The 15322-nt window shown below is 38.8% G+C and overlaps 1 protein-coding gene across 1 annotated transcript in view; it reads left to right on the plus strand.

Moving 5' to 3' along the window:
- Positions 1-15322, plus strand: part of SLC9B1 (solute carrier family 9, subfamily B (NHA1, cation proton antiporter 1), member 1) — a 121692-nt gene that overhangs the window by 97717 nt on the left and 8653 nt on the right. Inside the window, exons 9-10 of the mRNA XM_006872725.1 lie at positions 3431-3539; positions 7830-7966. Of these exons, the coding sequence (XP_006872787.1) occupies positions 3431-3539; positions 7830-7966 (246 nt within the window). The remainder of the gene's footprint in view (positions 1-3430; positions 3540-7829; positions 7967-15322) is intronic.

Genomic DNA, 15322 nt, shown 5'->3' on the forward strand with positions numbered 1-15322 from the left:
ATTGCTTTGTATATCTTTGGCAAAAACAAATGATCCCAGACTAAAACTAAAATTTCTTCATATATATTCCTGAAAAAGGGCATCTGATTGACCTTTGGCATATGTACAGGACACTGCTGTGATGCTGAAAACAATGCCATCATTGTTTTACATACCAGCAGGATCAACCATGGTGGGCAGGTTGGCCCAGAAAAAAAGCTTTCAACAAAGCTTTCAGACTAAGATAGACTAGGAAGAAGGAGAAGTGGACACATTCTGAATGTTGAGCCACTGAAAATCTTCTGAATAGCAGTGGAACATTGTCATATATAGTGCTGGAAGGTGGAAACATGAATAGTACAAGAATATTATCAGATCTAGTGCCAGAAGATTAGCCCCTCAGGTTGGAAAGCACCTCTGGGGAAGAGCTGCCTCTTCAAATAGAGTTGATCATGATGATGTGAAAGTAGAAAAGCTTTGGGGACCTTCACTTTCTGATGGGCCACAACTCAAAATGAAGAGAAGCAGCTACAAACATCCATTAATAATCAGAACATCGGATGTAGAAAGTATAAACCTAAGAAAATTGGAAATTGTCAAAAGTTAAATGGAACACATAACGATAGATATATTTGGCATTAGTGAGTTGAAATGGACTGGTATTGGCCATTTTGAATCTGATAATCATATGCTTTTAGAGTACTTGTGTGGCACTGTTGGTTAAGCAATGGACTGCTAACCACAAGTTGTTGGTTCAAATCCACAAACTGTTCCTTAGAAACCCTACACAGGGTCACTATGAGTTGGAACTGATTCAATGGCACTTAAGAACAGCAACAACAATCATATGGCTTACTATGCTGGGAACAAGAAATTTAAGAGGAACAGCATAGCATTCATCATCAAAAAGAACATTTCAAGATCTATCTTGAAATACAGAGCTGTCACTGATAGGATAATATCCATATAGTTCAACCATTTCAAAAGACAGCATATGATCAAGAACCAATGGTAACAAAGGAAGAAGTCCAAGGTGAATTGAAGGCATTGGCAAAGAACAAAGCTCCGGAAATGGATGGAGTGCAAATTGAAATCTTTCAACAAACTGATGCAGCACTGGAGGCACTCACTCATCTAAGCCAAGAAATTTGAAAGTTAGCTAGCTACCTGACGAACTAATTGGAAGAAATCCACATTTCTGCCCATTCCAAAGAGAGGTAACACAACAGACTGTAGAAATCATGACACAATATCATCAATATCACATGCAAGTAGCATTTTGCTAAAGATAATTCAAACACAGCTGCAACATTGACAGGGAACGGCCAGAGGTTCAAGCAGGATTCAGACAAGGACGTAAAACAAGGGATATCATTGCTGCTGTCAAATGGATCTTGGCTGAAAGCAGAGAATACCAGAAAGATGTTTGCCTGTGCTTTATTGACTATGCAAAGGCTTTCAACAGTGTGGATCATGAGGAGCTATGCACAACATTGTGGGAAAATGAGTATTCTGGAACACTAAGTTACGCTCATCAGTTACATAGACCAAGAAGCAGTCATTAGAACAGAACAAGAGGACACTGATGGTTTAAAATTGGGAAAAGTGTGTGCCAGGATTTTATTCTTTCACCATACTTATTCAATATGTATGCTGAACAAATAATTTGAGAAGCTAGATTATGTGAAGAAGACTGTGGCTTCAGGACTGAAGGAAGAAGACTCATTAGTAACCTGTCATATACAGATAATACAACCTTGTTTGCTGAAGTGGACTTCACATATTTATTGATGAAAATCAAAGACCATAGTCTTCAGTACGGTTGGTTGCACCTCAGTGTAAATAAAACAAAAATCTTCACAATGGGACCAATATATAACAGCGTGATAAATGGAGTAAAAATAGAAATTGTCAAAGACTTCAATTTGCTTGAATAAAATATCAACAATCATGACAGCAGCAGTCAAGAAATTTCTACCATTGGCACTGATTACATTCTTCACATTGTGCAATTATTCTCAACCTCCTTTTCAGAATTGTTTCTTCCCATTAACATAATATCACTGCCCCACCCCCAAGCTTCCTATCTAACCTTTGCTGATTTCAGCATTGATTAAGGGTAAAAGTTGCACAACCAATTAATATCATCAATATCAATAAGTTGTACACCTGTAAAAAGCTGAGTTGGCAAATGTTGTGATATATATATATTTGTATTGTTGTTGTTACATGCTGTTGAGCTGGCTCTGACTCATTGCAAACATGTAGGTTTAAGAGAAAACAGCTAATAGGTTTGAACTATTGACCTTGTGGTTCAAACCAACATTATGGTCCAATGCTTTATCCTATAGTGACACACCAGGACTACAGTGTGTGTGTGTGTGTGTGTGTGTATATATTATATATATATATATATATAGTTGCTGTTAAGTGTCATTGAGTCAGTTCCAACCCATAGTAACCTTGTATAGGGTTTCCAAGGAGCTGCTGGTGAGCTTGAATTGCCGACCTTGCAGTTCAAACCGACTTTGCTGTCCAGCACATTAACCCACAGTGCCACACCAGGACTCCATATATATAATTTTTTTATTATATACTATATATTTGTTTACAAAATTAACAACAAAAAGAGAGTAGCTGAAGCTGATTGTACATAAGTAAACATTTCATGGGATTTGATTTCTTGGTTCCAAATGTTTTATGGAACTTCCCAGTTAATTGTCCTATTACCAAGTTGAGTGCTTCTGTCCTCCTCCTAATGTTTGCATAATACCTAGGGTCTTAAATGTTTGCATTGTACAATAATTGCTCTGTATTCACCTGAAACAATAGAAAAAGAAGAGTCATGAATAGCAGGAGGAAATAGAATGTGTAGCTAATTGCCTCCATGAAAAGCTACTTTCTTTCCTATAAGACCTAAAGAACTGGGTAGTGCCTGCTTACTTTTACTGAACGTTTTGATTATAGATTCCCTATATCAAAATCCTGATAAAAAGGGAAAAAATACAGAACAGAATTTCAACTTCAATTACCATGGAAGTCATACTCTGGAGTCATTGAGGCTAGATGAACCCCCAACTATTGCCCTGAAATAATCCTTAAGTCTTAAACCAAAATTAGCCCTGAAATCTTCTTTAAATCAATGTTGCTATTCTTGTTGTCATTAGGTACTTTGCAGTCATGTCCCAGACTCCAGGGTGTGGCTTCGTTGGTTAATGCACTGGATTACAAAGTCCACTTGAACCAAGAGGCCTGTGGTTCAAGTTCACCAGCTGCTCCTTGGAAACCCTATATAGGGTCACTATGGGTCAGAACCCGACTCGATGGTACTTAACAACATCAACAACAACAAGTCACTTCCAATTCATAATAACCAAACAATAGTTTAGCTTAATTAGTGAAATGCAATTATTTTAAAGTATCACAATAACTATAATTATCTTTCCTATAGATTAGAGTTCAGAAAATAGTTGCAGCTACATGGAATGTTTTTCAACCCCTTCTTTTTGGACTGGTTGGATCAGAAGTGTCTGTTTCGTCTCTTCCAGCAAATATTATTGGTGAGAATAATAGTTGCTATTAGATGTTATAGAATTGGCTCTAACTCATAATGCCTTCAATGCAGCTTGGACTTCTTCCTTCAATACCATCAGTTCCAGATCATATACCTGAAATGGCTGAACATCGACCAGCCCTTTATGGTACAGTGACTCTCCTTATTCCTTCCATCTTATATTGATGCTTTATGCATCATTCAATATTTTGTCCTTGGAGTCCTTCAACAGTACAATTTGAAGCTTGAATTTTTTTAGTTCTTTCATCTTTAGAACTTTCTGTTCTTTCCCTTTTGGGTTTCTAATTCCAGGTCTTCGCACGTTTCATTATATTTTACATATCTTGTCCACTTGTCCTTTGAGATTTTCTAGTCAACTCTTTTCCTTCATCATTTTTTCCAGTAACTTTAGGTACTCTACATTCAAAAGCAACTTTTATAGTCTTTTCTGACATCCACTTTGGTCTTTTCTTTCTTTCCTGTCTTTTTAATGACCTTTTGATTTCTTCATATATGATGCTCTTGATTTCATCCTACAAGTCTTCTGGTCTTTGGTCATTAGTGTTCAATGCATCAAATTCTGTTCTTGAAATTTTTTCTAAATTCAAGTGAGGTACTCTCAAGGACTTCATTCTTCTTGGATCGACTATCAACACTCACAGAAGTAGCAGTCAAGAGATCAGATGACGTATTGCATTAGGCAAATATGCTGCACAGGACCTTTTTAAAGTGTTGAAGAGCAAAGATGTCAGCTTGAGGACTAAGGTGCGCCTGACCCAAGCCATGGTATTTTCAATAACCTCATATGCATGCGAAAGCTGGACAGTGAATAAGGAAGACCAGAGAAGAATTGATGCCTTTGAGTTATGGTGTTGGAGGAGAATACTAGAAGTGCCATGGGCTGCCAAAAGAACGAATAGATCCATTTTGGAAGAAATGCAACCAGAGTGCTCCTCAGAGGCCAAGATGGCCAAACTTCATCTCTCATACTTTGGACATATTGTCAGGAGGAAACAGTCACTGGAGAAGGATATCATGTTTGGTAAGATGGAGAGTCAGAGAAAAAGAGGAAGACCCCCCAACGAGATGGATTGGCCAGGTGGCAGCATCGATGGACTCAAGTGTAGCAAAAGTAGTGATGTTGGTCCAGGATCAGACATTGTTTCGTTCTGCTGTGCATAAGGTTGCTATGAGTCGGTACTGACTCGATGGCACCTATCAACAACAACAACACTTAAGGTATAGTTTGGCTGTCATGGATTTGTTTTAATTTTCTTCAACTTCAGTCTGAATTTACATATGAAGAATTGATAGTCTGTTCCACAGTCAGCCCCCATATATTTAATTTCGTTCCTGTATATTCCATATGGGGATGTCTATATGTATAAATGCCATGTTTGTTGTGAAAAAGAAAGGTATTTGTAATGGATAAGTAATTGTTGTTGTTGTTAGGCGCCATCACTACCAACTCACAGCCACCCTATGCATAACAGAATGAAACACTGCCCAAAACTCGGCCAACCTTACAATCAATGCTACACTTGAGCCCATTGATGCTGCCACTGTGCCAATCCTTCTTGTTGGGGGTCTTCCTCTTTTCTTCTGACCTTCCACTTTATCAAACATGATATCCTTCTCTGGCCATCCTGGCTTCCAAGAAGCACTGTGGCTGTACTACTTCCAACACAGATTGTTTTGTTATTTTGACAATCTGTGGTACTTTCAGTATTCAGCACGGTAATGCAAATGTATCAATTCTTCTATGGTCTTCCTTAGTCACTGTACAACTTTCACACATATGTGAGGTTATTAAAAATACCATGACTTGGGTCAAGGGCACCTCAGTCCTCAAATTGACATCTTTGCTCTTCAGCACTTTAAAGAGGTCTTGTGCAGCAGGTTTGCCCAATGCGATACGTCGTTTGATTTATTGACTGCTGCTTCCCTGAGTATTGATGGTTGATACAAGCAAAATGAAGTCTGACAACTTCAGTCTTTTCTCCATTTATTTGTATGTTATTTATTGGTCCAGTGGTGAGGATTTTTGTTTTCTCTACAGTGAGGTACAATCCATACTGAAGGCTGTGCTCTTTGATCTTCATCAGTAAATATTTTAAGTCCTCTTCGCTTTCAGCAAGCAAACCTGTATCATCTGCATGTCACAGGTTGCTAATGAGCCTTCCTCGAACACTGATGCCTGTTTGTTTTCATATAATAATCCAGCTTTTCTGATTATTTGCTCAGCATACAGATTGAGTAAGTATGGTGAAAGAATACAATCCTGGGGCACATTTATCCTAATTTTAAACCATTCAGTGTTCCCTTGTTCTGTGGGAACAATTGCCTCTTAGTCTATGTATAGGTTCCTCATGAGGACAATTAAGTGTTCCAGAATACTCATATTTTGCAGTGTTGTCCATAGCTTGTCATGATCCTAACAATCAAAAGCCTTTACGTAGTTAATAAAGTACAAGTAAACATCTTTCTGGTATTCTCTGTTTACAGCCAAGATCCATCTGATGTCAGCAACGATATCCCTCATTCCATGTCCTCTTCTGAAACCAGCTTGAATCTCTGGAAGTTCTCTGTCAATGTATGCTTGCAGCTATTTCTGTATTACCTTTAGTAATCTTTACTCGCATAGGCTATCAATGATACTGTCTGATGATTTCTGCATTCCGTTGAGTCACCTCTCGTTGGAATGGGCACAAATACAGATCTCTTCCAGTCAGTTATCCAGGTAGCTGTCTTCCAAATTTCTTGGCACAGATAGATGAGTGAGTGCCTTGAGTGTCACATCACTTTGTTGGAAGATTTAAATTTGTTTTCCATCAATTCCCTGTGCATTGTTCTTTGCCAATGACTTCAATGCACCTTGGACTTCTTCCTTCAGGATCATTGGCTCTTGATCAATTTTATCTTGCAATATTTTATTATGCAATTTCCAGTGTCATTTCTATCACCAAGGCTACATTTCCAACTACCAATCCTTCTTCTTTGTTTCCAACTTTTGCATTCTAATCACCAGTAATTATCAATACATCTGGATTGAATGTTTGATCAATTTCAGACTGAAGAAGTTGGTTAAATTCCTTAGTTTCTTCATCATTGGCTTGGATGGTTGGTGTGCAAATTTGAATAATGTAAAAAAAAAAAAAAAGTTGTGTTCTCTTTCTTGTAGGCATATAAATATTATCCTATCACAGATAGTATTGTGTTTCAAGATAGATCTTGAAATTTTCTTTTTTATGATGAATGCAATGCCATTCCTGACACAGTACTCCACATGATTGTCCTATTCAAAATGGTCAGTACCTGTCTATTTAAGCTCACTAAAGCCTAGGATATCAATCTGCATAGATTCAATTTCATTTATGATGATTTCCAATGTTCCTAGATTCATATTTCATACATTCCATGTTCCGGTTATTAATGGATGTTTGCAACTGTTTCTTTTCATTTTGAGTTGTGCCCAATCAGTAAATGAAGGTCCTGAAAGCTTTGCTCCATCCTTGTCATTAAGGTCAACCTTACTTTGAGGAGACAGCTCTTTCCCAATAATGTGAGTGCTTTCCAACTTGAGGGGCTCAGATTCCGGCACTATATAAGACAATGCCCCCCTGCTATTCATAATATTTTCAGTGGCTAACCATTGAGAAGTGGTCCACCTCTCCTTCTTCCTTAGTCTGGAAGCTTCACTGAAACTTGTCCACCATGGTGACCCTGCTGATATTTAAAATACTTCTGTCTTCGCACCCAAAGTCACAGCAACACATAAGCTACCACAGTAAGACAAACTGATAGATGAATGGTGGGCCACAGAATTAGAGGTATAAAAATTATAGGATTTGAAAATCCTTAGGAAAACAATAATTCTTTTTTATTATTTTCAATATGTTTTAAGGACTACAAGGTTCTTCTCCAGCAATTCATCTTGTTGTAGTCACATGTATTTTCTCTTCCTTGATTATCTGTTCTGAATGTCTTACCTGAATGATCTTAGAAATATTAGATAGGATATTGTCTCTGTGATGAAATTATCACTCTTTGAATATTTTCTTTTAAATAAAAACTCAGCCTGTTAACTATCACCTGTCTTATTTTTCATAGTACATCTCCACCATCAAATAATCTCCATATTTATAATTTTTGCAATTGTTTTTACCTAAAAAAAGAGACACGGTGATGTAGTACCCTTAAAGTGTTGTCAAAAATTGGTATTAATACTGTTTTTAGATCTAAAAACTACTACTTTCAAAATATTGCTTATTACTTATGCTTGTATTTTATGTTACAGGTGTTTGTGTTGCTACCTTGAGTTTGGCACTACTGGTACGAATTTTTGTCACACTTTTATTGATGTGTTTTGCTGGTTTTAGTTTAAAGGAAAAAATATTTATTGCTTTAGCATGGATGCCCAAAGCTACAGTCCAGGTAAGAATGTATTAATTCATTCTAATAATTTTAATTTGATGATTTTTTTTAAATCCTAAATGAAAATGTTACTCCAATTACAAATTAGAGTAAGGAGTCCTTATTCCAGGACTCCTGATATGATAAGCACTGGACTTCAAACCACAAAGTCAGCAGTCTAAGTCCATTAGCTGCTCCTCAGAAAACCTGTACAGCATCGCTGTGAGTCAGAATAGACTCGATGGCATTTAACAATAGCAACCTTACTTCAAAATTTCCCACTGGTCATAATACAAAGTAAAATTAATGACATATTTTTAAATCTCAGATTTAAAAGCAACTCTTCTGAAAATGAAAAGTGAACTTTAAGTGTCAAATTACAGTTGATGTTCATTATTCATGTATTCTGCATTTTCAAATCTCCTACTCCCTAGAATTAGTCATCCCAAAAGCAACAATCTTAGTGTTTTCACGGTCATTGGCAGGCATGGACAGAGTGGCAAAAAATTTCAGTCTTCCAACTCATACGTTCCCAAATGAGTACAAACAAGGTGATGTGCTGCATTCTTGTTTCAGCTCCCATTCTGGCAACATGCATCCTTTCCTCAGATTACTTAGTGCCACGTTTTCTTTCCATTTTTGTGGATTTTCTTGCTGATCTTACTGTTTAAAATGACCCCAAGAGTAGTGCTGAAGTTCTGTCTAGTGTTCCTAAGCACAAGAAGAAGTTTGTGACATGCCTTGAGAAGAAAATAAGTGTGCTAGGTAAGTTTTGTTCAAGCATTAATTATAGTGCTATTGACTGTGAGCTCACTGATAATTAATCAATAATGTATGATAAATAATGCACTAGACCACAAGGTGGGTTTGATCTACAAGATTGGCTATTCAAACTCACCAGCCACTCCTAGGAAACCCTATACTGTGTTGCTGTGCATTGGAACCTACTCCACAGCATTTAACAACAAAAACAATAATAAGCATGTACAAAACAAATTTATATATTGATTGACAAAAATGTTGTAATCAAAGGCTCACAGAAACCTAACCTTGTTCACCCTAAGAATAATGTTTGGTATTCACTAATTCAGGGTTCAAGGTGATATTGTAGAGCATAACGATCACAAGTAAAGACATTCTACTATAGTTACTCCATCACTTTTTTGTCAGTTTGTCATACTGTGGTGGCTTGCATGTTGTGATTCTAGAAGTTAGGCCAGAGGTATTTTAAATACCGGCAAGGTCAACCATGGTGGATAGGTTTCAGCTGCGCTTCCAAACTTAGATAAACCAGGAAGAAGGAAAATATTTAGTCACTGAAAACCTTATGAATAGCAGTGGAACACTATTAGGTAGTACCAGAATATTGAAACATGATGAAGAGCAACAAAACATTGTGAGATATAGTGCTGGAAGATGAACCCCTCCGGTTGGAAGGCACTCAAAATATTCAACTGGGGAAGAGCTGCCTCCTCAACATTGAGTTGACTGGAATGACACGAATGGAGTAAAGCTTTCAGGACCTTCATTTGCTGATGGGGCACAACTCAAAATGAGGAGAAACAACTGCAAACATCCATTAATAATCAGAACATGGAATGTACAAAGTATGAATCTAGGAAAATTGAAAGTTGTAAAAGCGGAAATGGATGCATAGCATCAATATCCTAGGCATTGTTGTTGTTGCTAGCTAAGTGCCATTGAATCAGTTCCAACTCAGCAACCCTGTATAGGGTTTTTGAGGAATGACTGATGAGCTTGAAATGCCGATCTTATAGTTCAAATTGACCTTGCAGCAGCACACTAACCCGCAGCACCACACCAGGACTCTATCCTAGGCATTAGTGAGCTGAAGTGGACTGGTACTGTCAATTATGAATCCAACAATCACATAGTTTAATATGCTGGAATGACAAACTGAAGAGGAATGGTATCGCATTCATCATCAAGGTCTATCTTGAAGTACAACAATGTCTATGATAGGATAATATCCATATACCTATAATGAAGACCAAGGAGCTCTGGTAGCGTAGTGGTTACGAATCGGGCTGTGAACCTTAAGGTCAGCGGTTCGAAACTACCAGCTGCTCCGCGGGAGAAAGATGAGGCTTTCTACTCCCGTAAAGATTTACACCCTCGGAAACCCTGTACAGGGTCGCTATGGGTCGGAACCGACTCGACGGCACTTAACAACAACAACAACATAATGAAGACCAGTTAATACAACTATTATTCAGATTTATGTATCAACCTCTAAATCAAGTGATGATGAATTGCAGAACTCTATCAACTTCTTCAGTCTGAAATTGATCAAACATGCAATCAAGATGTATTGATAATTACTGACAATTGGAATGCATTGGATTCCAAAGAGGAAGGATCAGTAGTTGTAAAATATGGCCTTAGAGATAGAAACAATGCTATAGATCGCATGATAGAATTTTGCAAGACCAATGATTTCTTTAATGCAAATGCCTTTTTTAAACAACATATAAAACACATGGACCTTCCCAGATGGAATACACAGAAATCAAATTGACTACATATGTGGAAAGATATGGTGGAAACACTCCATATCATCAGCCAAAACAAGACTAGAGGCAGACTGTGAAACAGACCATCAATTGTTCATGTGCATTCAAGTTCACACTGAAGATTATGACAATTAAAACAAGTCCACGAGAGTCAAAATATGACTTTGAACATATCCCTTTTGAATTTAGAGATCATCTTAAGAACTGATTTGATGAATTAGACACTAATTACAGAAGATTAGAAGAATTGTGGGATGACATCAAGAACATCCTATAGGAAGAAAGCATAAGATCATTAAGAAGACAAGAAAGAAGGAAAAGACCAAATGGATGTCAGAAGAGACTCTGAAACTTGTTCTCCAGTGGAGAGATGCTAAAGCTAATGAAATAAATGAGAACGTAAAAGAACTGAATAGAAGATTTCAAAGGTCAGTTCGAGAAGACAAAGTCAAATATTATAATGAAATGCAAAGACCTGGAATTAGAAAACTAAAAGGGAAGAATACCCCCAACATTTCTCAAGCTGAGGGAACTGAAGAACAAATTCAAGTTTTGACTTTGCAATGTTAAAGAACTCTAGGGCAAAATACTAAATGTTACAGAAAGCATCCAAAGAGAATATGAGGAATACACAGGGTCACTGTATTAAAAAGAAATGGTGGATGTTCAACTATTTCAAGAGACAGCATATGATCAAGAACCAATGATACTGAAGGAAAAAGTCTAAGGTGCACTGAAGTCACTGACAAATAACAAGGCATATTCCATTTGTATGCTGAGCAAATAATTCAAGAAGCTGGATTACATGAAGAGGGAAGTGACATCAGGATTGGAGGAAGACTCATTAACAACCTGATATGTGCAGATGATACAACCTTGCTTGCTGAAAACGAAAAGGACTTAAAACACTTACTGATGGTGATCAAAGACCACAGCCTTCAATATACAATGAACTTCAATGTTAAGAAAGCAAATATCCTCACCACTGGTCCAATAAATAACATCCATATAAATGGAGAAAAGACTGAAGTTGTCAAAGACTTTGTTTTGCTCAGACCAACCATCAACACATGGAAGCAACAGTCAAGAAATTAAACGACGTATTGCATTAAGCAGATCTGCTGCATATGACCTCTTTAAAGTGTTGAAGAATAAAGATGTCAGTTTGAGGATTAAGGTACACCTGACCCAAGCTACGGTATTTTCAATAACCTCATATGCATGCGAAAGTTGGACAGTGAATATGGAAGACTATAGAAGAATTGATGCATTTGAGTTATAGTGTTGAAGGAGAATATTAAAGTACCATGGACTGCCAAAGAACGCACAAATTTGTGTTGTAAGGAGTAAAGCCAGAATGCTGCTTAGAAGCCAGGATGGCAAAACTTCATCTCTCACACTTTGGACATATTATCAAAAGGGACCAGTCCCTGGAGAAGGGTATCATGCCTGGTAAAGTGGAGGATTAGCAAAAAAGAGAAAGATCACCAAGAAGATGGATTGGCATAGTAGCACAAGCAATGTGCTCAAGCATAGCAATGATTGTGAGGTTAGCACAGGATCAGAGAGTGTTTCATTCTCTTGTGCATAAGGTCACCAACTAAACAGCACCTAACAACAACAACAAATTATGAAATTGCTTTCTAACCAAAATATAAAATAAATATTTTTAAAATGGAAATTTTCATATTGTACTGAATATTATGATTTTAAAGTAGAGACACATTGTGGTTTTTTGTTTGTTTTTTAATGTTTTATTATGAATTATGTGATAGTTTACATGAGAGAACATTAACTTTATATTCATCCTATCGCACATCACTTCCCTGTCATGGCTACAATCCCCTCCATGCATCATCAACCAACTAGAGGGTATACCTTGCAAGCCTGCCCCGTGGTCATCAGCACACAGCCCCTCTCCCTCTCCTGGTCCAAAGTCCCCAGTCACTCCATTTCTCCAGGTCCTTGTCTCTGCCTCTATCCCTGGCGTCACTGCTTATCTGGATAGGGTCTTGCTCTCCGCTCCTCTCCCTTGATGGTCCCAGAGACCTCTGCTCCTAGAGTGCAAAGTTAATCACTCCCCTCCTTTTGCTACAAAACATCTTTACATTTCCAACCTTCACAATCAGTCCTGATAACAATTATTCACTGTTGTATCACAAGACACCTATCCACATCTCCTTTCATCAGCCCTTCCTAGACAGACGGGCTACTACTCAGTGGAGATTCTACCTTCTCCATGCCCTCTGGATCTAGGTTCCCTCTTGAAAGCTTGAAAGCCAGTCACTTCTTGCCTCTGTAGCTCTCCCATTCTGGGTAGCCAATGTCCAAGTTGCCCATCCCTGTCTACTCTGTGTTTGGAGGGGGTGGGAATGATCCTCACTATGAAGAGTTGTTGTTCCCTCTTTTGAGCTACTGCATCCATAGGTGTAGGTTCATCAAATTGTATCAGATTACTCTTTTTTTCCTCTTCTTTCTTCTTCTAGTTGAGCTCTGATCATCCAATGATTGAAGCCAGGTCAAGTGGGTATTATCTGCAAGGGTGGGTGTACTTATGCATATGCCCTCTCTTCTTATCAGTTGGATGCTTCACTCTCCATTCTAGTCCTCTGTGGCTATGTCACTGACTCTGGGCCCAAGAGTCCCCAGGTCTTGCCACACTGCTGGCCAACCACGTCTCCATCTGGGTTCACAGGAGTCTGTTGAATGTTGTAGGGCTTAGCTCACAGCTTCATTGCTGTTTTTCCCTCACTTCCCCTTATCGGTGACAAACGTGATAACCAATCAGAACATGTATTCCCATTGAGTCTTAGTCTCAGAAGGAGGGTTGCCCTAAGGGAACCCAACCACTTGCCTTGATGCCTCCTAGGCTAGCAACTTACTTGTTCTTGTAGTAATCAGTTGGTCTGCCTATATTGCTTTGTATTATTCCTGTCAGTCTTTCAAGAAGTATCTTCTGTTCTTCTAGCCGCTCTAGGCTGGTCTGCTTGTACTCTCAAGTGGAAATTTCCCACCTCAGAAGATTCTGGATGCAATTTCAGATTCCACCTATGGTCTTATGTAATACAGAAGCTCCACAGGAAGCCTCCTTCACCGGACATGTCATAGCCCGAGTCCTGGTGTGGCACTGTGGATTAATGAATCAGACTACAAAGCCATTTGAACTGCAAACTTTGCAGTTCAAGCTCACCAGCTGCTCCTCAGAAACACTTACAGGATCATTATGGGTCAGAATAGACTTGATGGCATTTTACAACAACAACCAGTTATAAGCAGAAGACAGATTTATAAGCTTTATGTGGTGATATTTCTGGCTATTCCTTTCTCTCTCCCTCAAGTGTCTATTTTATAGTGGTATGCCAAGGAAACCAAGATTCAAAAGACAGCCAAGCATCTTAACATTATTTCCCTTCTTTTCCCCATTCCAACCATGTCTCAATCCATGTATCACAGAACCCTGTTGTTCCAAAGTTGTGAATAAATCATTATTTACCTCTGTCCCTCTTCAGCTTCACATTCATCCTATCGTATTTCATTTCATTGCAATGATTACAATCCCCTCCATGCATCATCAAGTAACCAAAGGATACACCCCACAGGCCCGCCCCGCTGGCTGTCAGCAAACAGATCCTCTCCCTCCCTGAGTCCCATGTCCCCAGTCACTCCATCTGTCCATGTTATCATCTCTGTCTCCATTGCTGGCTTCACTGCCTCTCTGGGTAGGGTCACACTCTCCACTCTTCTCACTCCCCTCATTTTGCCAAAAAAAATTTTTTTTTAAATCTACCTCTACATATCTGACCCTCACAGTCAGTCCTGATGGCAGTTATTCACTATTGTACCACAAGAGTCTTATCCCCATTTCCTTTCACCAGCCCAGTCCCAACAGATTACAAATCATTCAGTGGAGATTCTGCCTACTCCTGCCCCATCTGGAACTAAGCCCCTTCTTGAAAGCTTGTAAGCCAGTCACTTCTTGCCTTTATAGGCTGCCCTCCCCCCATTTTGGCTCTGGACAATTTCTAGCCCCCTTTAAGGTATTCCAATCAGTTATAGGCTGAAGACAGGCTTACCTGTTTTCTATTGTGCTGTTTCTGGCTATTCCTCCCCTGCCCCCTCAAGTGTCTATTTCACAATGGTAGGCAAGGGAAACCAAGATTCAAATGACAGCCAATCATCCTAATATTGTTCCTCTCTTTTAACCTTTCAAACCATGCCTCAATCCCTGTATCCCGAAGCCCTGTTATTCCAAGGCTGTGTATACCTCATCATTTCCCACTGTCCTTCTTAGCCCATGTGAACCTGCCTAACTGCTCTCCCATCTGCCTTATTCTTCTTTTCCTCCCCCTTCTTGTTTATTGCCAGCCCCCAAGTTTCCTCTGTCTTTTCCCTATCCTGTGCTCTATCTTCCCCTCCCTCCCTTCCCTCCTTTCAGGTGATCAGCAATTATATATATAGGGGAGGGGTTGGAGTTTTTTTTCCCCCATTTTGGGTGTGTTCTTTGTCTTAGTCTTTTACAGTAATGGTCTTATGCAGTATTTCTCCTTTTGTGACTGACCAATTTCCCTCAGCACAATGTCCTCAAGGTTCATCCATGTTATGTTGTTCTTTAAGGTAACATGCTATTCCATTGTGTGTATGTACCATAGTTTTTTTATCCATTCTTCAACTGATGGGCATTTTGGTTGTCTCTATCTTTTTGCTAAGGAGCTCTGGTAGCGTAGTGGTTATGAATCAGGCTGCGAACCTCAAGGTCACCAGTTCGAAACTACCAGCTGTTCCGCGGGAGAAAGATGAGGTGTTCTGCTCCTGTAAAGATTTACAGCCTCGGAAACCTTGTGCA

This window comes from Chrysochloris asiatica, unplaced genomic scaffold (assembly GCF_000296735.1).
Source record: "Chrysochloris asiatica unplaced genomic scaffold, ChrAsi1.0 scaffold00211, whole genome shotgun sequence".
NCBI lineage: Eukaryota > Metazoa > Chordata > Mammalia > Afrosoricida > Chrysochloridae > Chrysochloris > Chrysochloris asiatica.